This window comes from Barbus barbus (genome assembly GCF_936440315.1).
Source record: "Barbus barbus genome assembly, chromosome: 45".
In the NCBI taxonomy this organism is placed as follows: Eukaryota; Metazoa; Chordata; class Actinopteri; order Cypriniformes; family Cyprinidae; genus Barbus; species Barbus barbus.
In genome coordinates this window covers 18,552,474-18,579,933 of record NC_136723.1, presented here as the reverse complement: position 1 = coordinate 18,579,933, position 27,460 = coordinate 18,552,474, and the positions used below count along the sequence as shown (strand labels likewise).

At 38.9% G+C, this 27,460-nt stretch overlaps 1 protein-coding gene across 1 annotated transcript in view; it reads left to right on the top strand.

Annotated features, from left to right (window-relative positions):
* Positions 1-25,108, top strand: part of LOC306864377 (unconventional myosin-XVIIIa-like) — a 39,643-nt gene extending 14,535 nt beyond the window's left edge. Inside the window, exons 2-40 of the mRNA XM_079408379.1 lie at positions 229-316; positions 402-508; positions 602-778; positions 861-1,071; positions 1,231-1,373; positions 1,458-1,558; positions 1,875-1,938; positions 2,024-2,189; positions 3,096-3,260; positions 3,351-3,441; positions 3,523-3,715; positions 4,485-4,571; positions 4,904-5,045; positions 5,130-5,289; positions 5,792-5,978; positions 6,106-6,301; positions 6,391-6,500; positions 7,813-7,878; positions 9,230-9,358; positions 10,789-10,932; positions 11,291-11,380; positions 11,619-11,738; positions 12,441-12,558; positions 12,767-12,894; positions 13,079-13,233; positions 14,632-14,755; positions 14,882-15,082; positions 15,361-15,471; positions 15,568-15,672; positions 15,755-15,901; positions 16,002-16,115; positions 17,799-17,915; positions 18,328-18,411; positions 18,631-18,768; positions 19,254-19,439; positions 19,712-19,851; positions 21,122-21,244; positions 21,939-23,385; positions 24,124-25,108. Coding sequence (XP_079264505.1) covers positions 229-316; positions 402-508; positions 602-778; positions 861-1,071; positions 1,231-1,373; positions 1,458-1,558; positions 1,875-1,938; positions 2,024-2,189; positions 3,096-3,260; positions 3,351-3,441; positions 3,523-3,715; positions 4,485-4,571; positions 4,904-5,045; positions 5,130-5,289; positions 5,792-5,978; positions 6,106-6,301; positions 6,391-6,500; positions 7,813-7,878; positions 9,230-9,358; positions 10,789-10,932; positions 11,291-11,380; positions 11,619-11,738; positions 12,441-12,558; positions 12,767-12,894; positions 13,079-13,233; positions 14,632-14,755; positions 14,882-15,082; positions 15,361-15,471; positions 15,568-15,672; positions 15,755-15,901; positions 16,002-16,115; positions 17,799-17,915; positions 18,328-18,411; positions 18,631-18,768; positions 19,254-19,439; positions 19,712-19,851; positions 21,122-21,244; positions 21,939-23,382 — 6,372 coding nt within the window. The 3' untranslated portion in view covers positions 23,383-23,385; positions 24,124-25,108. The remainder of the gene's footprint in view (positions 1-228; positions 317-401; positions 509-601; positions 779-860; positions 1,072-1,230; positions 1,374-1,457; positions 1,559-1,874; positions 1,939-2,023; positions 2,190-3,095; positions 3,261-3,350; positions 3,442-3,522; positions 3,716-4,484; positions 4,572-4,903; positions 5,046-5,129; positions 5,290-5,791; positions 5,979-6,105; positions 6,302-6,390; positions 6,501-7,812; positions 7,879-9,229; positions 9,359-10,788; positions 10,933-11,290; positions 11,381-11,618; positions 11,739-12,440; positions 12,559-12,766; positions 12,895-13,078; positions 13,234-14,631; positions 14,756-14,881; positions 15,083-15,360; positions 15,472-15,567; positions 15,673-15,754; positions 15,902-16,001; positions 16,116-17,798; positions 17,916-18,327; positions 18,412-18,630; positions 18,769-19,253; positions 19,440-19,711; positions 19,852-21,121; positions 21,245-21,938; positions 23,386-24,123) is intronic.
* Positions 25,109-27,460: the final 2,352 nt, after the last annotated feature.

The window sequence follows — 27,460 nt, the reverse complement described above, 5'->3', positions numbered from 1 at the left end:
CACGACTCTAGCTGTTTTGTTGTGTATAAATTATTCATATTTTATGTTTAATTTATATTTCAGATCTTTGTTTGCAGCACCCACTTCTAAAGTCATATCTATCTCTGTCTCTGTCACAAATAATCTTAACAGAGTGAAAATCTGAAATGAATCGCAATCAGTCCATGGGCTGTAAACCCGTGGTGTTTCATGTTCTGTGATGACAATCTCTCTCACTTCCTGCTGCAGGTGAAGACAGAGGAGCAGCTTGCTGCAGAGAAGGCCTGGTATAACACTGAGAAAGTCTGGCTTGCCCATAAAGATGGCTTCTCTTTGGGTTAGTGAAGTCATAGTCCATTACCCCTATTATGATCCGAATCATGTCCAGTTTAAGTAAATAAATGTTCATTTTTTTTGTATAGCTACACAGCTCAAGACAGAGATGGGTTCTCTCCCAGAGGGGAAAGTTAAGGTCAGACTTGAACATGATGGGACAGTACTGGAAGTGGACGAGGATGATGTGGAGAAGGTGGGCGGAGTCATTGTCACAAACATGTGACATTACTCATGCAAAAGCCAAGAAACCTGTTTAATTACTGTCATCTGTCTTTCTGTCTGTCAGGCAAATCCTCTTTCATATGATCGAGTGGAGGATCTCTCCTCTCTTCTGTACCTCAACGAGTCCAGCATCCTTCACACCCTTCGTCAGCGCTATGGTGGAAACCTCATTCACACCTACGCTGGGCCAAATCTTCTGGTGATCAATCCTCTTAGTGCCCCTGCCTTGTACTCCGAGAAGGTACAAACTTCACACAAAGTCTTAAAATTACCTCAAGAGTTATGATAGAGAAAGATGGAGTGACACGGTCTGTTTATATCAGGTGATGCAGATGTTTAAGGGCTGCCGGAGGGAGGAAACTGCCCCTCATATTTTCGCTGTTGCTCAGTCGGCGTATCATCAGCTGCTGACCACACGTCAGGATCAGACCATCATGCTGCTGGGCAAGAGTGGCAGTGGAAAGACCACTAACTGCCAGCACCTGCTACAGTACCTGGTCACCATCGCAGCCGGCAGTGGAAAGGTATACTCAGGTGAGGAAGACAAGGAGGACACAATATAGACCCTCTCTCCTTTTCAGCTTTCCTAGAGTTCATTTTCACTTTATTTTTAATTTAGGTTTTTTATATGTTATTGTATTTAAAAAAATAAATTCTATGATTTTTATGTTATGAACCGTCTTCTCCCCACAGCTGAAAAATGGCAGGCGGTCTACACGGTTCTGGAGGCTTTTGGGAACTGCAGTACAGCTATGAATGTGAACGCCAGTCGCTTCTCACACATAGTCTCTCTTGACTTCGACCAGGCAGGACAGGTGGCTTCTGCCTCTGTTCAGGTAGGGTACAGCGAGGGCAATTACTCAAAATTTCTAAAGGCATTGGGGGATTTATCTCTGATTTGCTTTATGTCTTGCATACAGACCATGTTGCTGGAGAAGTTCAGAGTGACCAGACGACCAGAAGCAGAATCAAGCTTCAATGTGTTTTACTATCTGATGGCTGGAGCAGATGCAGCTCTAAAGTAAATGAGAGACTATTACACTGGAATTTTTTTTTTAATATCTACCTCAATTTAAAAACTGAAGTTCAGTTGAATTTTAAAAATTAATCTTGAATCATTGTTGACCTGACTTAGTATAATTTTTTACAGTGTATTAACCTAAAAAGCATGCATACTAAATACATACATCTTGCATAAATCTATCCAGCCACCTATTACATGCCATTTTGTAATATTCTGGCATACTAAATAGCAAATATAGCATGCAGATTGAGGTCAAAGCAGGAAACATGTACAGATTAAAGTTGACCAGCTAATAGAATATTATGCCTTTCAGGACTGAACTTCATTTTAATCACTTTGCTGAGAACAGCGCATTCGGGCTCCTCCCTCTCTTGAAGGTAAGAAAAGCCACATGTACCATCATTAGACACATTTGATCTATTTTATCTGAAAACAGTGTATCATATGTGAAACGCTCTGTAGCCCGAGGACAAGCAGAAAGCCGCTCAGCAGTTCACTAAGCTACAGGCTGCCATGAAGGTCTTGGGCATCTCTGCTGAAGAACAGAAAACCGTGTGGCTGATCTTAGGGGCAATATACCACCTCTGTGCCGCTGGGGCCACCAAAGGTAAAGCTACCGGCTCCTCAAGTGTCTGAACCAACACTAAATGTGTGACACAGTAATATACAGCATGTCTGACTCCACAGAGTGTATTTTAAAGTCTGTCCACTATGAGTCACTAGAGTCTTTCCAGTCATGTAACTGAGAAAATGTTTCGCTGTTTATACTTTATTGTGTTTGATGTCTAAAAACATTTGTCAGTATTGAAAGGGATTGTCAACCCAAATATTAAGTCATCATGTACTCACCCTCATGTCATTCCAAACCTGTATGCATTTCCTTTTTTAGCAAAAAAACTACATTTTGAAGAATGTCGGTCACCAAACAGTTTCGGTTCCCATTTATCCCATTGTATTTTTTGTCCATGCAATGGAAGTCAATGGAAACCAAAACTGTTTGGTTACCAACATTCTTCAAAATATCTTCTTTTATGTTCCACTAAACAAAGAAAGCCATATAAGTTCAGAACAACATGAGTTGGAAGTAAATGATGACAGAATTAAAATTTTGGGGTGGACTATCCCTCTAATCATGCTTCTTTGTGTATAACGGTTGTTGTTTGTGTTTTAACCATTGTAATCATGTCTTTTTATTGCATATTGATGTTGCATGCTGCCCCCATTACATCACAGAAACAGATGCAGGTAAATGCAGGTCTCTGTCTTTCTGTTTTAGACTGAAGGCAGGTGGTTTTATTGTTTTTATTTTATTTAGCATCTTAACAGAACTGTGTGTTCGTCTTTCATCTACCTTTGTGCTAGTTTCCACTCTGATCGAACGCCAGAATGGAAATGTTTGTTCTCTTTGATCATCAATCCAAGTTTCTCCTTGTTTTCTGGACACTTGACTACCTATTGTAGTTCACCATAATGTGACAGATGTTTTGAGGTAACACTGCTTTACTTTTATGAATGTGGCTTTCTGACCCCTCAGTGGGCCGAAAGCAGTTTGCCAGGCATGAGTGGGCACAAAAAGCAGCGTATCTCCTGGGCTGCACACTGGAAGAGCTGTCGTCTGGCATCTTTAAAACGCAGGGCAAGGGCACTATTCCCCGCTCCTCAAGTGTCCGGCAGAGTACGGATGATACGGATAGCTCAGGTAATGTTTTTTTTTTCGTAACATTCTTTAAATATGTGATAAATGCTTCCCTATTTTATGTCTTAAAAAGTGTTTTTGTGTGCATTTCAGTGTCTAAAGCAACAGCAGCTGAGTGTTTGGAGTTCATGGCATCTGGTTTATACTCTGAGCTTTTCACACTCATTATCTCTCTCATAAACAGGTAATCAGTAACCGGTGATTACCTAGAGCAACATGATTTATTGAATAAGAGATGCATTCTGATATATTCTTCTACTTTCAGAGCGCTGAAGTCCAGTCAGCATTCTCTCTGTTCTCTGCTGATTGTGGACACACCAGGGTTCCAGAACCCTCATCAGGTGAAGAACCAGCGTGGGGCCACTTTTGAGGAGCTCTGCCATAATTACGCTCAGGAACGTCTGCAGACCCTGTTCCAGGAGCGAACCTTCGTACGGGAACTGGAGCGTTACAAAGAGGTGCACAAAACACCCATAACCAGCATCCAGACATCCACAGCTTTTTCTCATAATTCTTATGAAAACACTAGATTATATAGCTGTTTGAGATTACCACTAATTAATTTCATTTTTACTTTTTTATTTATTGTATTTATTAGCAACTTGCCATTACTGGATGGGACAGTGGAGCTACTGCTCTGAAATTTTGCTACAACTAATTATAAAAAATGCAATAAAATGTATTGAAAGGGTTGTGAATGGCCCTTTCAAAACTTGAACTACTTTTAATTTCACATAGAATCTTGAAAAACAAAGCTCATGGCACAAGATGGTACTAACAATGATCAAGGACGTCTGTGACAACATACTTAGACAAATTAATTTGTTAATAATTATATTAAGAATGTTAAATGTAAGTCTCTTTTTCTCTCCAAGGCTATATTTATTTGATCAAAAATACAGTAAAGCGGTAACATTTTGAAATATTATTACAATTTACAACAACTGTTTTCTTTACTTTTTTTTTTTTTACTTTTAATAACTTTAAAACATTTTCAGCATCATTACGCCAGTCTTCAGTGTCACACGATCCTTCAGAAATCATCTAATATGCTGATTTGCTGCTCAAGAAACATTTTTTTTTATTATTAATCAACAGTTGTGCTGCTTAATATTTTTTATAGAAACTTATTTAGGATTTTTATGAATAAAAATTCCATCACAGTTTGCATCTTTGCAAATTATTCATTAATTATTCATTTTAATAACTGTATCTGTCTTTCCATAGGAAAATATTGAGATCACACTGGATGACCTGGAGCCCAGCCCTTCTCGCTCAGTAGCTGTGGTTGATCAGTCCTCCAGTCAGACCCTGGTGAGACGCACTTCCTGAACAAGTCAAAACTGCTGATGTTTAAAGTTTGTGTGTCTGTGTGATTATTTTAATGAGAGCTCTGTGGATAATTACTTAATTTTATTTCCATCTAAGCATTACAAAAGATTTAACTTTTAAAGGCTGGAACTGTAAATGACAGAATGTCAATACAGGGCACATCTAATCCTATATTAATCATAATTAGTTGGCTGCAGTCTTTTTAAACCATGTTTATAAGTATCAGAAAAACAAGAGAGATCTGAAGGAGAAGTGTGTGTGGAAAAGAAGCTACTATGATTATTTGACAGTGGATATTCATGTCTGTGTTTCAGGTACGTACTCTGTCCCGGACAGATGAGGCCAGAGGTTTGTTCTGGCTGATGGAGGAGGAGGTTTTGCAGCCGGGAGGGTCAGAGGAAACACTCCTGCAGCGACTCTTCAGTTACTACGGCCCTGCAGAGGGAGAGAGCACAGGTCACACACATATACATGTACAAACACACAAACTCACACACTTACATTCTGCCCTAGACAGATTTATGCATTGTTTTCCTCTAGGTCACACAGTGGTGCTTAAAAGTGAAAACACACATCACTTCCTGCTCGGCCACAGTCACGGGACAGATTGGGTGGAATATGACACGCACGGATGGCTGAACCTAGCCAGGCTAAATCCCACCCCCCAGAACGCAGCCAATCTGCTGCAGAACTCCCAGAAGTAAGAACTACCCACAACCATTTACACTTGTCACTTCAGTAAATCAGTCAAAAAACATAGTTTTTTTAATTCAAGAAGAATGACAACATAAACAGGCAGTTAAGACACCAGATTAGGCCACCTTAAACTGATTTCATTAAAAAAAAAATTTACATCTTAAACTAAAACTTCCAGTGGGTGGCTGCAGTTCACTTCCTTAATGAGTTGAGGGATTGAATCATTCAAATGATTCTTTGAAACGCTAGATTCATTCAGTCATTGAATAATAATTAAAATATTGTGTGTAAAGTCTAACTCAAAATGTTAACTGGTTTTTTTATTGATGTAACATTTTGTAATCGTGCTAATATTCAGGAAAACAGCAGTGTTTTTGTTTGCGAGTAACATACACTATGTCAGAACGTACATAGTTAAAACAATAAACATGTTATTATCATAGAATATACATATTGCACACTCCTAGTGCAATCAGACTCAAGTTTTCACTGGATGATCCTAACAGGAAGAGCATCAGCGGGATGTTTGTGGGCCGCTCCAGCAGTGCTGCAGTTTTGACTGGCTCCATCGCCGGACTGGAGGGCGTCTCTCAGCTCGCCATGCGTCGGGCCACCAGCATGAGGAAGACCTTCACCACAGGCATGGCAGCCGTCAAAAAGAAGTCTCTCTGTCTTCAGATTAAACTCCAAGTGGTGGGTTTTTAAGAGGGCCCTACACCGAATTTTCGTTGAAAATCTTTCTTTCATGGAATTGTTCAAATTCCCTATTAGTTCCAAGAAATGGCTAAAAATACATATCGTGTATTTCTGTTTTGATCAGGATGCACTGTTGGACACCGTGCGCAGATCTAAGGTTCACTTTGTCCACTGTCTATTACCCCGAGCGGAGGTTCTGAGGGCAGCAGGGTCTCCAGAGGAGAGCTGTGACCCTGGACTCATGCAGATAGATGTGGCTTTGTTCAGGGCCCAGATCCGTGGCTTCAAGCTGCTGGACAGCTTGAGGATTTACAGACAAGGTGAAAAGAGAGACCGAAAGATCCAATCAAATAGATAAAATCAAGTCCTCTTTGCTATTTCCTGCTGAATATCTACATGATTTTTGCAGGTTACCCTGACCACATGGTCTTCTCTGAGTTCAGAAGACGCTTTGACGTTTTGGCCCCTCACCTGACCAAGAAACTGGGACGAAACTATATTGTGAAGGATGAGAAACGAGTGAGTAGCTATTTAAGAGAATAATGAGCATGAAAATCTTAGAACAAAAGCTTTAGAAATCACTGAATTGGACTGCTCTTGTGTGCCATGAATCCAAGACAGAATGAACTCTGGGTAATCAGGGTTATTGTGATGGCTTAATCAAGAAACCCCAGCTGGGTCTCTGACTTGAATCAATACTCAGAGCAGACAGGAAAAATGTAGTAATTGCTCTGGGCTTTAGTGCTTACTAAATGCCCAAATGTGCTGTAATTATCAGCTAGAAAAATGTCTTCGTTCAGGGGTCTCCTAATCTCGTTTTGGCCCTGTGATTAGCCGAGGGGAAAGGAGAGTTATATACAAAACCTTTGCACTGTGGCCCTGGGCATGTACACAGCAGACAGGGTCCAAAATGAATACTCACCAAGTGCCAAATGCAAGTAAAAATTAGCCTTGCCAAGTAAATGAAATTGAGTTATTCATGAATTGAATGGAAGCTTAAGTAGGAAATGTAGCATAATACATAATGAGAGATATAACATAAAATCACAATTATGAGAAATGAAGTCGCAATTGTGAGATATAAAGTCATATTGTGAAATATAAAATCATTGGGAGATTCACAAAAAATAAATTCACTATTATGTTTTATTTTTTTACTCTGAGGCAGAAATTAGCATGTTTATAACTTGTACAAACCTATGCTGTAAATAAAAATAAACAGCTAAATAATCACATTGTCCCTAACATTTTAATAAAAATAAAGCAAAAATAAAGTTTCATGGCCAGTTTGAAATATTAATTGCTGGTAAATTAACAGATATAGCAAAAAAAATAAAATAATTGAGTCTGACCATCAGCTTTTCAGAGTAAAAAGAATACAGAAAGATGACCGTCCTCTTTTTGTGACAGCAGAGAAGGTCAGTCGTGTTTCAAGTCCCAGAGGAACTTGAAACGATGCAAAATTGGAAATCTAGAGACAGACGCAGAGAGAAAGAAAAAGACAGAGGGAGGTAGAACCATGTCTCAGAGGAAAGGTTTTTGTGAAGTGATTCAAACAATGGCCCTTTGGTTGTCAGGGGCCAGCGCCCCCTTTAGTGCTGTAATCTAGATGGGCCCTTTCAGATAGATCGAGTTCTCAAGACCTTTCCGCATGAGAAAGACAGTGTCAGTGTCACGGTGAGGGCTGATGGTCGTCTGGACAGTTTGGGGACTGTACGGCAGAGAATAACCAGTGTGTGTGTGTGTGTCCAGTAGGCCTACACAGGGGTCAGCAGTGTTTTTGTAATGTACACTGTGTGAACTAGACATGACAGTTTGTTTGTCATTGCAGGCAGTAGAGGAACTTTTGGAGTCTTTGGAATTGGAGAAGAGCAGCTATCACATGGGCCTGAGCAGGGTGAGTAACACACACACACACACACAAGTTACTATTCATTTTATCACTTCGGAAGCGTCAAAGGATGCAGGTGAGTCAAATTTTGAATTGTATGCAGCAGACATGTCATCTGTATGTTTTTCCTGTCTACTACTGCGTGGTCTGTCGGCTGAACGCAAGAAACTCTCATCTCGGCGTGAGCTGCTTTGTTTGTTTGTGTCTCTCCTGGTTCTTCATGCCGTCCTAATCAGTGTGAACAGACGCTGGCGCTCAACAGTTTAATCCCATCAGCTGGAAGACCACGGTGAGCCCCCCCCCAAAAAAAGGCCAGCGTGTGTAAACAAGCCCCGCCTGGCGCGTTCCCAGAAGAATGGAGATTTATTGGACCGTATTATAAGTTGGAATAGTTAGTAATTATTTTGCGGCAGCTGCAATTGGCGTCAAGGTTTGCGAAGGCTGAACTGCGATCAGAAATGGATTACAATGTCAGGGGCCCTTCATGAAAGATTTGAGGAACAAAACACTGATTTACAACTCCACCAACATCTCCTGTCAGTTCTGCTCAACTTGTGCTGTTACGATTGCTTGCAATGAAAAATCAACCAAATATGCATTAGATGGATATGGATTCACTTGGGTCATTCAGATTGCTGTGGGCAGATGTTCAGTTTTTGAAAATGATGGCAGATAAAATTATTGCATACTTGAAATAACATTTCAGATTTTTCCATTTTTGCTCTCTTCAAACCTTTAGGTTCTTTATATCTAGATTAACATCCATCGATTGATTGCCGTTTACACATGCTGTTTCACAAATGCATGTCTTATTATTATAGTTCATCTGATTTCGTGACTACATGCATCAGATAAGATGGTTGTTAATACCAGACAGTTAAAAACGAAAGGAAAAAAGCATATGCTATGAATACATGCAAATTAAAATGGTACTTTATAATAAAAAAATATATATATAAAATAAACATTAAAAACCAAATATTATAATAAATAAAATTTTAAATATTATACCAAATATATATAAAAATAATACGTATTAAAACAAATACTGATCAATCAATATTTATTTCTTTGATGAGTTATAAATAGAGGGATACTGATACTGTAGTGTAAAGAAAAGCTCTTTTTCAGTTTAAATTGCAATTGATACTGTAACATTTTTGTAATTAATTATACAAAAAAACCATCCATGTGCTTATGAACCTTAAAATGTTGCCTCTGGTTAAAAATATGACTCCCTATAAGTTTATTTGTGTCTCTTTGATTCTACTTTGACATGTTGAGACCATCATAATATCCACTTTTAACATGCTGTCTTTGCTGCTGTCACAACTATGTTTGTGTGTGTGTCTGTTAGGTGTTCTTCAGGGCTGGAACAGTGGCTAAACTAGAGGGACAGAGGGATGAACACACCAGACAGAACATCACGCTGTTCCAGGCCGCCTGCAGGGGCTTTTTGTCTCGGCAGGCCTTCAAAAAGAGGAAGGTAAAGTCAATTTTCCATTTTGCTTCAGTCTTGAGCTGAAATTGAGCTGATTCAGTCAATCAGAATCTCAACATTTATTTCTCTTACACTACTGTTCAAATGTTTGCGATCAGTAAGTTTGCTTTGTGTTAGTTTTTTTTTCTTATGCTCACCAAGGCTGCATTTATTTGATTAAAGATACAGTAAAAATAGTGATATTGTGAAATATTATTGCAATTTAAAATAACTGTCTATTTGAATATATTTTAAAATGTAACTTTTTCCTTTTTTACATTTTCAGCAGCCATTACTCCATTCATTCATATATTCTCATATGCTGATTTTTTTTAATTAATATTAATATTTTTGTGGAAACATGATACATTTTTTGTCAAATGCTTCGGTGAATAGAAAGCTTAAAACAGCACCTTTATTGCCAACCCAATGCATCCTTGCTGAATTACAGTATTAATTTCCTTCAAAAAAAAAAAAAAATTCTTATCCAAACTTTTCAACTGTAGAATACAGTATATCAGTCCTCTTTAAGAGCAAAACACGTACATCAATGCACAGCATTGAGCAAGTGAGCATTTATGGAGGTGACTAGGTTTTATTTAAGCCGAAGCTAGTAATTTCTGCAACACAAGTGTCACCGAGCAGAACTGCAGACAAAAAACTACCCCCGTATCCCATTGGTCAGCCAAACAAATAGATCTGCCCCAAACTCACTCCATTGGTTGAGCCATTATTGCTGTTGTTGTGCAGCTCAAACAAACTGAAAATGTTCTGAAAGCACCACAGAATACGTTTTTTTACACGTTTTGAGGGAATTCACCTACAAATGACTTTGTTGTCTCTGCATATTAAACTGCGGTAGAAAGTATTTTTACACTGGAAAAAAAACACCCTTCTGCTTTAAGTGATCTCCCATTTAGTCTCCCTAGAATTAGAAGACCTCAAATTAATAAACGCTCCTCTGAACACTTTCAGATCACGACATGCAGTCAGGCCTCTGAATAAAATCCTCTCAATTCCTCATAATGTGAATTTAATTAATTCCAATCGGATTTACAGTTTTGGTTTGCAAGTTTTTCTGTACTTTTGTAAAAATGTCATATCAAAGTCATACTGTGGCATTTTTATGTTTGTGTTTGCAATGGAACATTAATCATTTCATGCCGCGCTGTTAATACAACTGTCATGTCATTCACAGATGGAGATCTGTATCATCAGCCTGATGATTAAAGGAATAGTTCAGTCAAAATGAATATTCTGTCATCATTAACTCATCCTCATGTCACTCAAAACCTTTTTTTTTTACCCTAAAACATAAAAATGGGCCATTCTATTCAATATAATGAAAATAAATGAAAACTGGGCTACATGAAAGTTTTAATTTTCATGTAAACGTTCACTTTAAATAATCTAAAACAAATCTCTCTGTCTCTCAGATCCAGGATTTGGCCATCCGTTGTGTCCAGAAGAACATCAAGAAGAATCGTGGTGTGAAGGACTGGCCCTGGTGGAAGCTCATCACCACCGTACGACCTCTAGTAGAGGTTCAGCTCACTGAAGAGCAGATTAGAGGAAAAGACGTGAGTCTTTCCATCTTACTCTTTATTTCATGCCCTGGTTTGCTCGCTATGCAAAACTTCTGTCAGTTTACAGTAGAGCTTGAAGGTTTATCTGTGTGTGTGGATGCGTTTGCCTTAAAGATGACACGATCTGAGGGCTTTTGTTGTATCAGCGTTAGAGCCGAGACTTCTCCAGCTCAAAGCAGAAATGTAACATTGCTGTCTGGCCCCTTCCTGAACTCACCCAAAGGCCTGATCAAAAGAACATCAGATCATATAATATAAGCTCAACAAGCCTCAGGCCAAAGATTGTCCTGTTCTTATCTAAATATTCAGTATTGTCTTTTGATGGCGATACAAGTTTTGTTTTGACTTGTAGGAGGAGATCATCCATCTGAAGTTGAAGCTGGAGAAGGTGGAGAAGGAAAGAAATGAGCTACGGCTGACCTCGGATCGTCTGGAGAGCAGAGTAAGAGATTCAAGCATCTTAGTAAAAATATATTTTTTATCATTTTTGCTGTCTTGCTTGGCTCCTTCAAGAAAACAAGAGAGAAAATGAGAACACAAAGGGTGTTATTTTTGAGTTTGAAAGAGTGTCTCCACAAGTATAGACAATAAATGCATTAAGTGATGTCTAAATGAAAATATAAAAATGCAGAAAGCCTCCACCATATTAGAAAAACAAGAGCATATGTGTGTTTATGTAGATCACAGAGCTGACGGCAGAGCTTTCAGATGAGAGAAACTCTGCGGAGTCGACGTCCCAGCTGCTGGAGACGGAAACAAGTGAGAGATTGCGTTTGGAGAAGGACATGAAGGACATGCAGGTACATGAACTCCATCAGTCCTGCTTCAGTCTTTATTAAAAGTGATAGAGAGTTACTAAACAAAAGATAGCCGCTAGGTTAACTATTTAATTAACATAATTCAGTCAAATTATATGGTTTAGTTTACAAAACACTACATCACTATATTTTGTCACATTATATTGCATGTGCAGTTTTTCTTCCAAGCAAACTCAAACACTTTCAACTAAAATGTCTCTCACATGTAGAGTTGGGATGTCTGATTCATATTAGCAAATTGGTTAATTTAGACCAGTATGAAAAAATTAATTGGATTTAAAAATTGGATTTAAATTATAGAAACTGTAAATATTTACATTTTACCAGGAAAAAATATAACATTTTATGTGTTTTTTTTATTCAATATTTAATTAAACAAATTGCTGTTTAGTAACAGTTTAAAATATTTATTTAAATGTTTTTAATATGATAAATAATATGGCATTTAGTAACTTGTAGTGTAGTGTATGTTTTTGTAAATGTAGATTTACTGTATTTGAACAATTTTTAATTATAAGTAGCTTGTGTCATGGATTGAATAAAAGTTGTGGTGAAAGTGTGTTGGGGAGATTTTTATACTTTATATAAACTTTCTTTTATAGTCTGTGAAAGTTGTGGTAGGAGTGAATTTGTGAATGGGCTGCTGTAGAACATACCTTTTGCTTTTCTTTTTCTGAAACTCAGGTGAAGTTTGATGCTGTGAAGAAACAGATGGAGTCCATGGAGATGGAGATCATGGAGGCCAGACTCCTCCAAGCATCAGAAGTCAACGGCGAGATGGACAATGATGGCGATGATTCTGGTAAAAAAAAAAAAAAAAGCACAATAAGACAGCACTTGAAGCTGATTATGAAAATGCTTTATTCTGATTAGAACATAGCATTTTTTAGCTGCTGGGATGGAAAGAGGACCGGATTGGTCAAAAACTGCTCTACATACACAAACACACACAGCTAAATAAAAACAACTCAGGAAAAATCTGTAAGTCTCTATGTGTTTGTGCATGTCAGGAGGTGAATGGAGGCTGAAATATGAACGTGCCATCAGAGACACAGAATTCACAAAGAAAAAACTCCAGCAGGAGATGGATGACAAGGTGGAGACAGAGCAACAGAACAAGAGACACTTGGAGAGAAAAGTTAGTATAGCACAGTAAATAAACACATACACAGAGTGCACACACACTAGGCCTGCTAACAGACTACACACAGTGTGAAATTTATCCAAATTCAAACTCTGCTACAATAAATGATACTCTGACGTTGACCAGCAACACTTCAGAAACTTTAGACTTTTATAAACTGTTCTGTCTCTCTGTGTAGTTAACGGACTTGCAGGCTGACCACGAGGAGTCTCAGCGATCAGTCCAGCAGCTGAAGAAGAAATGCCAGCGGCTGGCAGCTGAACTGCAAGACACCAAACTGCACTTGGAAAATCAAGAGGGACGCAACCATGAGCTGGAGAGAAAACAGAGGAAGTAAGAGCCAATCATACACACACACACATCTCAGTCTGTGTCTTCAGTCTCCTGCCTGGTCACCTGCTGATTATAGAGATTTCTGATTATTGTTTACTTGGTGGTTGTTTGGGCCACATATTTACTGTTTGATTGTTTGGGCAGTGTGTTTTTATTTGATGTGTTTGTTTACTCTTTGATTGTTTCATTGGTTTGTTTACTGTTTGGGCTGTTCGCTTACTCGTTGTTTAATCATACAGTTTGTTCAATCATACAGTACAGTAAACAATTTATTGTGTTGTTTGATTACTGTATGCTTTTTGGGCTCTTTCTTTATTGTTTGCTGTTTAAGTTGTTTGTTTACTTAATTAGTCTTTTGTTTGTTGTTTAAGCTGTTTTTTGTGTGTGCCAATTAGTTAGGCTGTTCATTTAGTGTCTAACTACTGTCTTGTGTTTGTCATCTAGTTGTTTCAGCAATTCGTTTCCTTTCTCATTAGTTGGGCTGTTCATTTATAGTTTAGGCTGTAAATGTTCTAATTTTATTGTTTATTGTATGATTACATCTCTATTTGAGCTCTTTTTTACTGTTTGTTGTTTGAGCTGTTTGGTAACTGTCTGATTGTTTGGGCTTGGGGTTGGATTTGTAAAGTCGTCGTGACGTATTGTCAAGTATGGTGACCCATACTCGAAATTGGTGCTCTGCGTTTAACCCATCCAAGTGCACACACACAGCAGTGAGTAGTGAACAAATGCACACACACACACACACACACACACACCGTGAACACACACCCGGAGCAGTGGGCAGCCATGGGCTGCGGCGCCCGGGGAGCAATTGGGGGTTCGGTGCCTTGCTCAAGGGCACCTCAGTCGTGGTATTGAGGGTGGAGAGAGCGCTGGACATTCCCTCCCCCCCACCTACAATCCCTGCCGGCCGGGGGCTCGAACTCGCAACCTTTCGATTACGAGTCCGACTCTCTAACCATTAGCCCACGACTTCTTGTTTATTGCTGGTTTTTATTTTTTATGTTTGTGTGTTTAGTAAATGGCTGATGTTGCTCATAACTAAAAAAAAATCAGACTTACAGCTGGAACTAAATCTCAACATGCTTGAAAAATCATGAGTAACTTCAGGGCATAGGCTTAATTTTCCTCACAGCATTTCCAGCAGCTGGAGAATTGAGAAAGGAAAAAGACGCTAACTCAAAACTGACACAAATCCAACAGATTCTACTAACAATGCAGATTAAAATTTTGTGATCTGAAAATCTACAAAAGCAGAGTTTGCTTGAGTGCCTACAGACTAAAAAGTTCTGTTTGGTAGTTTATGCCCATGAGCACATTATCATGTTGCTCTTGTCATACTGTGGATTAAATTACATGTCTCAAAACCCATCTATCCTCTGAATTTTCTGGCAGGTTTGATGTGGAGAAGAACCAGTTTCATGAGGAACTACAGAAGGAGAGAAACCAGCGGGAGAAACTGGGCCGAGAGAGAGATATGCTAACTAGTGAGGTGTTTACAATCAGACAGCAGATACAGGTGAGACTAAAGATAGAAGAGTGTGTGCTGCTCTCTTTTGCATCCTTAAGCAAGATGCTTAAATTCATGTTTCTGTCATAAGTCTATGGTAAGCTGCTAATGACAAATTCAAAATTTAACAAACAGGAGAAGGACACAGAGCTGTGTACGGTCAGTCTGAAAGTAGAGCAGCTGGAATCCGAGCTCCAGGATCTCTCCTCTCAGGAGTCAAAAGACGAGGCATCACTCTCAAAGGTTAAGAAGCAACTGCGTGATCTGGAAGCAAAGGTCAAAGATCAAGAGGAGGAGCTTGATGAACAGGCTGGAACCATTCAGATGCTGGAACAGGTACAAGCTAAAAACGGCCAAATCAAAGATGGATAGTGACTCTGAATTATGCTGTGTTCTGTTCAGAGCCATTGTTATTGTTAACTAAAACAAAAACAATTAAAGGTAACACTTTACAATAAGGTTCATTAGTTAACTACATTAGTTGACATGAACTAAGATTGAACAATACTTCTGTTAATGTTCATTTCAGCATTTACAAATGCATTATTAAAAACTTTATTTTTCAGAGGATATTATCAACAGTTAACCTTATCTGATCTGTGTTTGTTATTTAGGCTAAACTCCGTTTGGAAATGGAGATGGAGAGATTGAAACAAACACATTCTAAAGAGCTGGACAGTAAAGATGAGGAAGTGGAGGACATAAGACTGTCCTGCAGTAAGAAGGTGAACAAACAGGATCTAAACACTCTGTCATGGGTTCAAATCACACAATTTGAGACCTCCATGTTTCCTAATGGCTCTTTTGAAATGTGTGTGTAGCTGAAACAAATGGAAGTGCAGTTAGAAGAAGAATATGACGATAAACAGAGAGTTCTAAAGGAAAGGAGAGACCTGGAGTCCAAACTGATGATGGCACAGGAACAGGTACTAACACAACAGAACACAAACATCGCAGACAGCATACAATACTCAAGAAAGTAAAACACAGTATAACACCATATAACAGGTTGGTCAGAGGGATGTAGAGACAGAGAAACGTCTCAGGAAGGATCTGAAGCGCACAAAAGTTCTTCTGGCTGATGCGCAGATGATGCTGGACCACCTAAAAAGTAATGTGCCCAGCAAAAGAGAGATCGTCGCACTCAAAAATAAGGTACAATCACAATCAGAGCAGTAGAAATTACAATTAATGGGAATAGAATAGGATTAATTGCTTCATGTGAGCGTATGTGTGTATGGTGTATCTGGTGTAGTTGGAGGAGTCAGAATTTGCCTGCGCAGCCGCAGTTAAAGCACGCAAGTCTATGGAGCTGGAAATTGAAGACCTTCATATCCAGATGGACGACATCACCAAAGCCAAGATGTCTGTGAGTCATACTCTATTTTATTTGGAAACAGTTCAGTGGTCATAAACAGGACAAGTTTGAATGTTTTTTTTAATGTTTGTTCAAACATACATTTATTTATATATGATTGTTTGGGCTCTTTCTTGTGTTGCTGTTTGCTTGTTTGTTTTTAGAGTGTTTTGTTTGTCCTTTAGTTGTTTAAGATGTTTGTTTACTGATTACTGTCTTTTGTGTGCCGTTTACTTGTTTTAGCTGTTTGTTTACTTTCTGATTGTTTGAGGTGTTTGTTCACTGTTTGATTGTTTTATTAGTTTTGTTCATTTTGTTTCAACAGTTCATTTGTTATAAACAAAACGAGGTCTTTTACAACATTTATGACCTTTTCAACTCTAAAAATATTGAGGAATAAACGCACATTTTCAGATATTTCACAAGTCTCATTAAATTCCTTAATGAAATAAAAGCAGAAATTGTTTGGTTAATTATTATGGACAACAGAATGCGAGTCATCAACATCTCCTTTAGAAATTTACGGTACACAGGATAGAATGTGCCATTCAAAACATGTGATTTACTACTTTACAAAATTTCAATTCGTCCACCAGATTCATTACAGCTTTTGAGGGGAAATATGTTAGTTTTGAGGCAAAATTCATCTTTTGAGTTGAATAGAACCATAAATGTGTCAAGATTCATTCAAACTGCTGGGTAAAGAGAAGTAAAGTGCTTACAGTTCAACCATTTTCCTGCTCAGGCTAATGGAAAACACATTTAGAATATATTCCAGAGGGAAAATTTAAACCTCCAGAGTCAGATAAAGAAACCCTGAATCATGGTGTCGTAACCAAGCATGACGCGATAAAGCGTTAAATCCTGTCTCTTCCATGTTTATCTGAGTTTTTGTCCTAACCGACTGTGACTGTGACAGCTGACAAGACATTTTGACAGTTGCTTGGTTTTTATTCCTGCAGCTTCATGCTGTCTGGCTCCACCCACAGTGAAATCTCACAAATCCTGATTCACATGGAATTTTATATCTTAAATATATTCAGATTTTGTCACTTCACATTTTACCTCGCTGAAGACAGAAAAAAAGGATGGAGATAAAATGAAAATCAGTGCAGCTATTCTTCTCCGATTCCTCCCCCATTCACATTACAGGCTCTTTCAGGACTCCAAAAATATGCTACTCGGATTTAAATGCTTCACTTGGGGTGTGCTTTTGATTTATTATTTATGAGGAAAAGTAGATGATGTCAAATAGAAGAGTTTGAGGGTATAATCTCCTCGTCACAGCCTCAACCAGAAATATGCAATTACTGTGTGTAATGACAGTGTTTTAGACCCACTCTGAAATGCTACTCTAAACTCTTACTCTAAAATGGCAGAAACATAGTTTTAAAACACTGAAGGCTGCTGTGACTATATTATGGGAAGAACACCACAAATAATAAAGTGCAACTATTAGATATATAATAAACAGGTTTGGTAGTTTTTAAAAGAATTGACAACATATTTTGTTGTTGATGTCAAACTCTGTGCATCCAATCAAACTCTGCAGTACTTTGGTGTGGTATTGATCTGTCACATGGTAGAAGCTGCCAAATCAGACAGATGCAAACAGGGACATTTCATCATCCTCGAAAACCATGACTAAAACTATTCAAAGTACTCATTCGACCCTGTCTGTTCTGTCTCCCTCAGTTGGAGGAGCAGATAAGTCGTCTGCAGAGAGAGAAGAACGACCTGCAGTCTCGCTTTGAGGAGGATCAGGAGGACATGAATGAACTCATGAAGAAACACAAAGCTGCTGTGGCTCAGGTGACCTCATATATAAGAAATTAATACTTGTATTCAACAAGGATGCATTAAATTGATCAAAAGTAACATTTATAATGCTACAGAAGACTTCTATTTTTATTTAAATTATGTTCTTTTGAACTTTTTATTCAAAGAATCTTTAAAAAAGTTCTCAAATAGAAAACCGTTATTTTAAATTGTAACAATATTTTAATCTATTAATGTTTTTACTGTATTTTTGATCAAATAAATGCAGCCTTGGTGAGACTTCTTTCAAAAACAAAAAGTGTGTATGACATAAGTTTAAGTCTGATAAGATATATACATAAATTATATATTTATATTTGTATATATCAGCATTATATCAGCTTTAAAAAAATGTAAATACTACTTGCACAGATTATGAGTTAAAATGAACTCTATATGTATGTAGTCCACAAGGGATCTGGCACAGATCAGTGACCTACAGGCCCAGGTGGAGGAGGCCATGAAAGAAAAACAAGAGATCCAGGACAAGGTACCATAAAATCACCCAAATGCACTAAAAATTATTTGCAGGAGCCCGAAATTGCTTTCTGTCTGCTCAATCATTATGTTCTACAGTACATAGTGGATTTGTAGATGGTTAGGGCCCATGCAGTGAGAGAGGTGCAGAGGGCTGGCTGAATGTGGTCTGAAACACGAGTCAGTCTTAAACATGACCTCAGTGACCTGTGTGTTTTTATTTTCTTGGCAGCTCCACTCCCTGCAGTCACAGCTTGAATTTCAGGAACAGTCTATGGTGGAGAAATCGCTGGTCAGCCGTCAAGAAGCCAAAATCCGTGAACTAGAGACCAAACTAGAATATGAGAGGACCCAGACCAAACGTCTGGAAGTGAGTCATGTGACGCTCATACTGCATGGCATTCATACTGCATTCAGTCATTTTATTTCATTTTGTATTTTAGTTTTAAATTTCAATTTAGTTTTAGTTTGATTTAATGTTTTTATTTGATTCCATACATAATTCTTTTAGTGAACTGGGTGCTAAACCAACGTCCATGGTGCATGCAGATAAACAACTCCATCAGTGGCTATTCATTTACAGCATTGGTCTCAAACTCAATTCCTGGAGGGCTCTGCACAGTTTAGCTCCAACCCTAATCAAACACACCTGATCCAGCTAATCAAGCTCTTCAGGATCACTAGAAACGTCCAAGCAGGTGTGATTTGGAGATGGTTGGAGCGAAACTGTGCAGAGCTGCGGCCCTCCAGGAATTGAGTTTGAGACCAATGATTTACAGTGAATTGGTGTCTTTTACTGTCTTTTTTATGAACTCTTATCTTTGGCTTTTCTTTCTGTCCATGTACATCCTCCAGTCTCTTGTAACACGGTTGAAGGAAAACCTGGAGAAGATGACTGAGGAACGAGACCAGCGTATTGGCAGCGAAAACCGGGAGAAGGATCAGAACAAGCGCATGCAACGACAGATCCGGGACATAAAAGAGGAGATGACTGAACTGTCCAAGAAAGAGGCAGAAGCCAGTCGCAAAAAACATGAGATGGTGAGTTCCAGAGCGCCCCCTGCTGGATGGAGATTCTCTTGCCATTGCTATAGCAACTATAATGAAGGGAAACTGCCACAATGGACTTTTTATGAAGAGTGACATAGTTCTTGCATAGTAACCATAGCTTAACTGTGGTATTGTAGTAAGGCCACTGGTTAAACCATAGATGGCTTCTCAGGTAAATGTAATAGTACTGCATAGAACACAATATGTTTGTTGTAGCAAAACCGTGGTAATTTTTTTCATAACTTTGGTTGGACGTTAAACAGGAAATGGATATTGAAAGTCTGGAAGCAGCCAATCAGAGCTTACAAGCAGATTTGAAGTTGGCCTTTAAGCGGATTGGGGACCTGCAGGCTGCTATGGAAGATGAAATGGAGACGGATGATGATGATGACCTCATCAACAGGTATCCTGTCAGTGCCACTGTTTCCATGGCAACAATTTTCTGAAGTTGATCAGGATGACCACTGCATGTTACTATTGTTTACATAGACCCCTTTTAAGTTTTTTTGCTTTTCTTCCTCTTCTTTTGTTTCTTGTCTCCAATTTTTTTTTTTTTTTTTTTTTTTATGTGATCAAAACTACTTATTTCCCTTTTCCCCTTTTATTTCCATCTATTTTATTTTTGACAGTTTACAAGACACGGTGACAAAGTATCAGAAAAGAAAGAACAAAACGTGAGGACACTAAGTGGCGTTTGTTTCTCGTCTGTCGGTTTGAGTTTATAATGCTGTTCATTTTAAGAACATGTGAAAATGATGTTGTATTACTCTGCAGTCCAACAAACCATGATAAGTCTCACATGGCAAGAATTATTTTCAGCTGAAATGAGAAGAATTATTCGTCCAATAACTAGTTTGAAAATACAGCAGCATTTTCCTGTCTTCATGAGCATGTGCTGCACGTTTAACAATATCATTATGTGTTACTCATCTGTCTTTACTCATTACACCAGCCATCTTTTCATCAGAGCCATTTACACTCCACCAAACCAGTTTTCATTCTGTGTTTGTTTGAAAATCCAAATTAATGTATTAAGTTTCTAGAGTTTTGTGAAGAGTTCTATGAATTTCTAGTGCATCTTGCTACTTAACTGTGCTTAGCAAGTTGTGATATGTTCATGTTTGTTGTTGTGCAAGTGTAACTGCTTGGATTCTGGAAAGGGGGAATCAATTGCATTTGGTTGATTTGCTGTAATTGAGTGGAACTGCGATATGCAACCAATAGAAGCAGATTGTCACAGTCGATTAGCGTTTAAATGTGAGCTGTGTGTGTGCTTAAGCTTTAAATTGTGTGTGACAGTAAGTTGAAATTCTCCAGAAACATCTGTAGCCTAAATTCACTGTAATCATGGCATCCCTGATTTTTTTTGTACACAGATTTATACTTGTAAATGCTTTTGTGTATTGATATAAACTGTAATAGTAACCGCAAAGGCTTAAGGAAATGATATATGTAACGTGCCACTTCGTTTGCAGAGAGAATGCAGTAAAATATCTGCCTTTAGTGTTATTGTGGAACGGATTGAAATCCTCTTTTCCCCTGTTTGTTTTATTGAAACCACGTGTTTTTTTGGCACTAACCCCTAACCGAAGTATCGTAACCCTCTTGCCTTGACCAGCCAAAATGACCTTTATGTCAGCTGCTATATTTGATTGAGCTTCTCTTCTTGGCAGTGGAGATGAATCAGATATGGACTCTGAGGTGGAGGACCGTGTGGATGGGGTGAAGTCATTGCTTTCAAAGAGCAAAGGATCCACCAAGACACTCTCTGATGAGGGCGCCCAGAAGACCTCCAGGTCAGTGTGGAACCCCTTTAGTTGCATTTTTCAGTTTCATTTCAAAGACTGAGATCAATTTATGATCCCCAGAGCTGGAGAAATTAAACCACACTTAATGGTGCAGGGGAACTTGTGACTAAATTATGAGTTTTTTTTCTTGAAGTATAAATTAGTATTTAGATTTTTGATTTTGAACCCCCTTCAAGCTAAACAAAAATACATATTTAACAGATGCATATTTAATTTACAGTGTTTCTTTTAATCCTCCATAAGTTTTCTGTGGAAAGCTGATTGAACAATCGTTCAAAGAGTACAGGCAGCTTTTGTTGCTAAATTTACAGGGTAAGAACATTGGGGGCGCTACTGATGTGGTTTACCAGAGTATCAGCCAAGATTTACATATGTCATCTCCATCTGTGAGAAGTGCTAATAAACTCAAGACAGCATTTGATGGTGTTGGATTCATGACTGTTTCACCAGGAGCTGCTGTTCCTGTTATGTTCCTCAGTAGTATTAGTACGCGGTTACATAACTGCCATTAAGAATTTAATCCTTTTAAGTTTATTCCTGGGGTTGGTGTAAAATATGCTCCTAAATTACCTCTCAAATCTCTTTCGTTCTATGAATTCATGTTTATCTCTGTCACGGGTATCATCCTGTTTCATTCATTGATCATCTGCAATTCTACTGTTTTTAATGTGTTTTCTGTCAGTCTCAGACTCACCAATGCTGCTAATGCAGATGTGAAAGATATAAAAGAAGGGAAAGAGGGGAAGGAGGAAGTAAAAAAAGATTCGGACGAGAGTCGTCCAGTGTCTGTGATGAGCTCGCTCAGCTACAGGAAACGCTCCCACCAGAAGGACTGGAATGGAGGTGCAGGGGACGACAGCTCTCTCTTCAGCGCCCTTCGGGAGCAGCCGGACATGCCTGACCGATTGTCGTTGCGCAAAGCTAAAAGCAAATCCATAGACAGGCCTCAGACTGGTGATGACCTGGATGACCGGTGTTCAGTGATATCCCAGGCTTACTCTGAGGCTGCCAGTAGGGCCAGGAAAGGTCTAGATCGTCGCTGGACCAAAAGCAGTCCAGCATTTGACAAAGAGTCCATGGTGTCCTCGGTTGCACCGAGCCGAGCTTCCACACGCCGTGGGATAGACCAAGATGACGATGCTCTGTCTGATGTGAGTAGCTTCAGCTTGCGACGTAGTACTTCTTGGATGGATGACAGCCGCAGTGATTATGGGCTGACAAGTACCAGCATGAGTCAACGATCTAGAAGCCGTAGTCCTGGAAGCACCAGCGTTGGCTCACGAATTTCCCTGGCCCGCAGCACCCGACTTAGTGAGTTTGGACTTCGTTTGAATAATGATGATGTTGATGACGATGACGATGTTGACTCTGTGAGTGTGGCCGCATACAGTCCACACTCAGTGGGCCGTAGTCTGTCCACTCCTGCCCAGCTTCGCTCCTCTGAGAACCCACTGGACACTTCTGACGTTAAACCTGTGAGCCACCGCAACTACCTGGACCCTGAGCTAGAAAAAGCCATCAATGAAGTCCTGAGCTTCAAGCCAATTAAATTCAAACGCCGCAGCTTAGAAGACTCAGATGAAGAAGAGGAAGGAGGTGGCGGTGCAGGAGAGGAAGAAGATAGGAAGAGTATCAAGAGTTTGTTGCAAGACAAAGACGATGAAGGTTTGGGCCTTAGCGGGTCCAGTCTGAGACGCTCAGCTTCAGGTTCTGCTTTAGATTCTAGACGTTCTGGAAGCTCGCTGAGTTCCTTCAGCTCCAAGAGCAGCAAGAAGAAGAACAAAAAGAAGAGCAGGCACTCTCAGTCTGACAGCTCCTCCAATGAGGGTCATACTCGGCGGCATTCCAGACAGAAAGAAAAGAGAAGATCCAAAAGCTCAAGAAAGAAAGAATCTGAATCGTCCAAGTCTGAATCTGACTCTAAATCATCATCTTCAAGCTCTGCATCAACAGTTTCATACTGCAGCTCAAACAGCATCAAGAGAACCCCAAGACAGAAAGACTCAGATGGGGGTCCGGAAAGTCCTGATGAAGAACGACCCCCAAGCAAAAAAGAAATAAAGAAACAGAAGAAGAAAATGGACAGTCTGGTTATGACGTATCTCTACAAGCCTGACAGTGATTAACAGGTGACCCTGGATGGGCCAGACTGAGGATTGATGTTTTCAAGAAGCTTCTCTCTAAACGCATGTGTTCTGCTGTGTGTTAAACTCTAAACAGTAGTTGTATTATTGGATTAAAAGGCATGCCATGACACCGTTGCCTGAACATTGTTTTGGGTTTGGACATAAACAGATTCAAAGTGTGGCCGCATAGAGTATTGTACTAACACACAAATGCTTATCTTGATTTTTGACAAGTAGGACATGTTCCTTGTTGGTTCTGAAACAACATACTACCAATCAGATCTTTGTGGTAGGTTTGACTTAGATTTTAGAGCTCGAAAAACTTCATGAACCACTCATTATCAACCATTGATTTTTTTGGGTAATGGATAGGAAAATGTTGGAGACTTAATAGGAAAGGATAGCGGGTAATAAGGGATAGGCTTTTTATTAAATTTGACAGTATTTTTGTTCCAGGATCAACATAAGATGTTCTTGGAAATGCAGTTAGCCACAATTAATGTACATAAAGCTTTAGAAATACTGGAAGAGTTTAAACTGATAATTGAGCAAGACCTTATTGCAAACAGAGTGGATGATGTTCAATCCACCAATCAGGGACATTCATTCATGACTTTTGTCCCGCTATCTATCTCTGCATGGCATTGTGCCCGTCTGACCTCTCACAAGGGACTAGTATGAAGGTGTGGCTATAACCTTATCTTCGTGTTTCTAAAAAATGTTGTCTTTTTTTTTCTCCAGCCCCCCACTCTACAGACCACACGATGAAGACAACACTGGACCGGAGAAAGACACTACACAAACTGAAAGTACTATCCTTAAAGACAGCAATGGTGACAGTCAACCTTCGGAAAGCGCTGCGTAGATCTGATCTGCTGCTCGCGTGCACTGAAAAGTGCCTCGGTTTACCTCTCATTTACCCTAGCACTGATTCACTTTGGTTTCTTCATAGTTTATCACTGCAGGTCTACATATACAGTGTGTTTTAGAGTTTAGTTTTTTTGTTTGTTTGTTTTTTCCAGCTGTGTGGCACCTGTATTTGTTTAGATCGCACATATCTCCATCAACAACCCCTCAAAGAAAATGAAGTAATATCTTGTGAAAAGGAAATGAGAATTTTTATCTAATGTATGTTTATTTTATTTGGTTAGAGTGTCTGCTTCATGACATTTTGCCTTGAATTTGCTTGAGTGAACTGTGTAGCACAGCTTTACTGTAGTTTGCAGGTAATGAAATAGGGTATTTATCTTTCTCTCCTTTGTTTCTTTATGAGCTGGTGAACTACTGTTAACCAGAGGAAGTTAATTTAGCTCGTGTTTACTGAATGGCAGCATTTGAATTCTACTCCTCTTTATGATTCAGTTTATTTTCTTGGGGTGCTTCATGTTTGGGCCTTAAATGACATTTATAACCATTAATATAGATAAGATAATTTAGTACTATATAATTTAACTCTGCCAAAATTAGTTATTGATGGGAGTCTAATAATTTCTGATGTGTCTGTGGGTAAGTGTGGTGTGTGCATGTGTAGTGTGTGTATGTGTGTGTCCTCCCCTGTTTTTCTATGCATTAAATAAGACGTATTATGAAAGTACATACAAACAAGAGACTGTTTGTCTGTCCAGTGGCTTATGCAGTAAAAGCAAAATTATATATAAAAGCAATATATATATAAGAAAGAGTTTTGCATTTGTTTTATTGTAAATAAAAGATGCTGATCCATTTTTATGGCTGTGAACTTGATTTCTGACAGATATGACTAAAGAGTGTCTGTGGGGTAGTTTCAGCCTTATACCCGGAAGCTGCATAGAGCCAGGCGACCCAGTCAGCTCTTATAATTGTTGTGTCATATGCAACAAACTGTTACTTAACGGGCTATGGGAAGTTTGTGGGTATGCCATCTGATCCTGAGATAAAGGTTTAAATGCTATATTATATTATCAGTGACCACGATTTTGGAGCGCTTTTAAATTGGAAGGGGTTTTCTTGTCTGCTGCAAAGAGTTCTAATATGAGTGATCATTCACATGGCAATTACAGCTCAGGTGACTGTGTACTTCAATACTTTCCAAACAACTGTTCTCTGGCTATTTTAGATTTCCTTGACCTCATCCCATCCCAAAGTGCAAGCTAATGAAAAAGAGCATGATACGAGCATGATCATGCTCATTTTATCACACACTGTCTGAAACATTATCTTTAAATAGGGAAATTTAGAATCTTGACATATTTAATTAGATCAAAAAGTATAACAATGGGTCTAATTCAGTCACTTAAACAGTGGTACATCCATGTGCAAAAACAGTAGATTCACATTAGGTGCACAAACTTGTTTTAGTGTATATTTTATCCTCAGTTATCCTAAGAACAACAGTGCAAATTTGTTGGGTTACTATTTTTTTTTTTGAGAAATTTGCCTTATTTTTTAAAGGTTTATAAGAACATCTGTCTAGCAGACTAGAAGGAACGCAGTGTGCAAACACAAGAATAGCATTTAATCCCTGGAGTCTCCAGGGGGCCCTTAGATAAACAGCGTTGTGGGAACGCACAGGAGAGGCATGCTGGGATTTCCCACTGCTTTGTGTTTGGGCTCATCCACAGTATCTGTCTACTCTCTTCTGATCCATGTTCACTGATATCATTTGCTCGTCAGTGGGAAAGTTAAACCAGCAGTACACTGGTTTAAACCCTCCCTTGCATTGTCCTGTGATTTTCTAGCTGGCAGAGGCTTATGGTGCTTGATTTTATCTGTCGGAGGAAGTGCTGGATGTGTACTGTTTTAGAAGACTGCTGTTTTCAATGTAAGCCTACATGACTTTAATGGGTAATGCATGAGAGTTTATGACCTGTAGACATGCATGCTTTGTTTTGGTTCAAGTACAATGCTGATCGATGGTTTGGTCTTCTAGGTGCTAGTAAAATAAAGCAGGTTTTAAATAGTAATGTAACAAATGATAATCAGACCTTTGTTTTCTTAATTTGACAAGCGACTCACATCAAAGAGATATTGCACTACTAAATAGACAAACTGAATGCTTCTTGGCCAATCAGATTAAAGGATAGGAACTAAAGGCCTATGATAACAAACCATAAAGTTGGGTATTGTGTTGTTCTGACAGATGATGGATTGTTTCAGAGGTCTTTTAATATCATATAAAATTCCCAAGTCTCAACAAGTTTAAACTTATGCTAGAATCCTGTGATTTAACACCTGTGTTTTGCTTTCTGCTGAACGCGGCAATCCCGAAGCTAACATAGCCCTCTCTGGGTTGAGGATGGATTTCTTCTGCTTTAGCTAATGGTATTTTAATGTATCCATTGTCAGACAAAGTCAATATAAATCTACTTTATTATTCCCCTAATAAATACGCTCTGATCCTCTCACTGTGCAGTTCCCGTTTGGAGCCCCATTGAAGTGTGGGGAACGTGTGTTGTCTACAGACTGATGTTCCCGTTGAGAGGGATGTGGGAACATCAGGAATCATGATACAAAGTGGCTAATCGTTTTTTAACAGTTTGCTTTGTTTATAACTGCAGGGTTGGGAGACATAAATGATTTGCAATATGTGAAATAATTATTCTTAACTAAAAATACTGCATTTTTGTTATTCATGCTTTAATGGTCTCTACAGTGTTGAGATCATTATAAAGATCCCCCCCAAAGACGTATGTTTCAGAACGTTAAACTGCTTAAAAGTGCAAATTAATTAGCCATTTAATTCCTAAATTCATTAGTAGAGCAGATGGAATGAATTCTGTAGGGTATATATAGACAAATGATCCAACCATAGATTGCCAGACTGTGTCAGCAGCAGTTTAGAGAAATTCTGCACAAGATGCAAACTTTAAACACTTAATAACTCACGTTGTGCTTAACACTGGGCTATTCCCATTCTAAACCGCTTTTAACCAAGTAGAGAAACATTTCACACTTGTAATACCCCTCTGAAACCCCAGAGCAGGCTCTTTTGCAGTGTTAACCCCTGCATTGCAGTGCCAAACTTCTGCAATGTGAACTTCTGCAGTTAGAATGTTACTGCTAGATGCTTAGTAACAGACAACCAATCACGTACCTCATA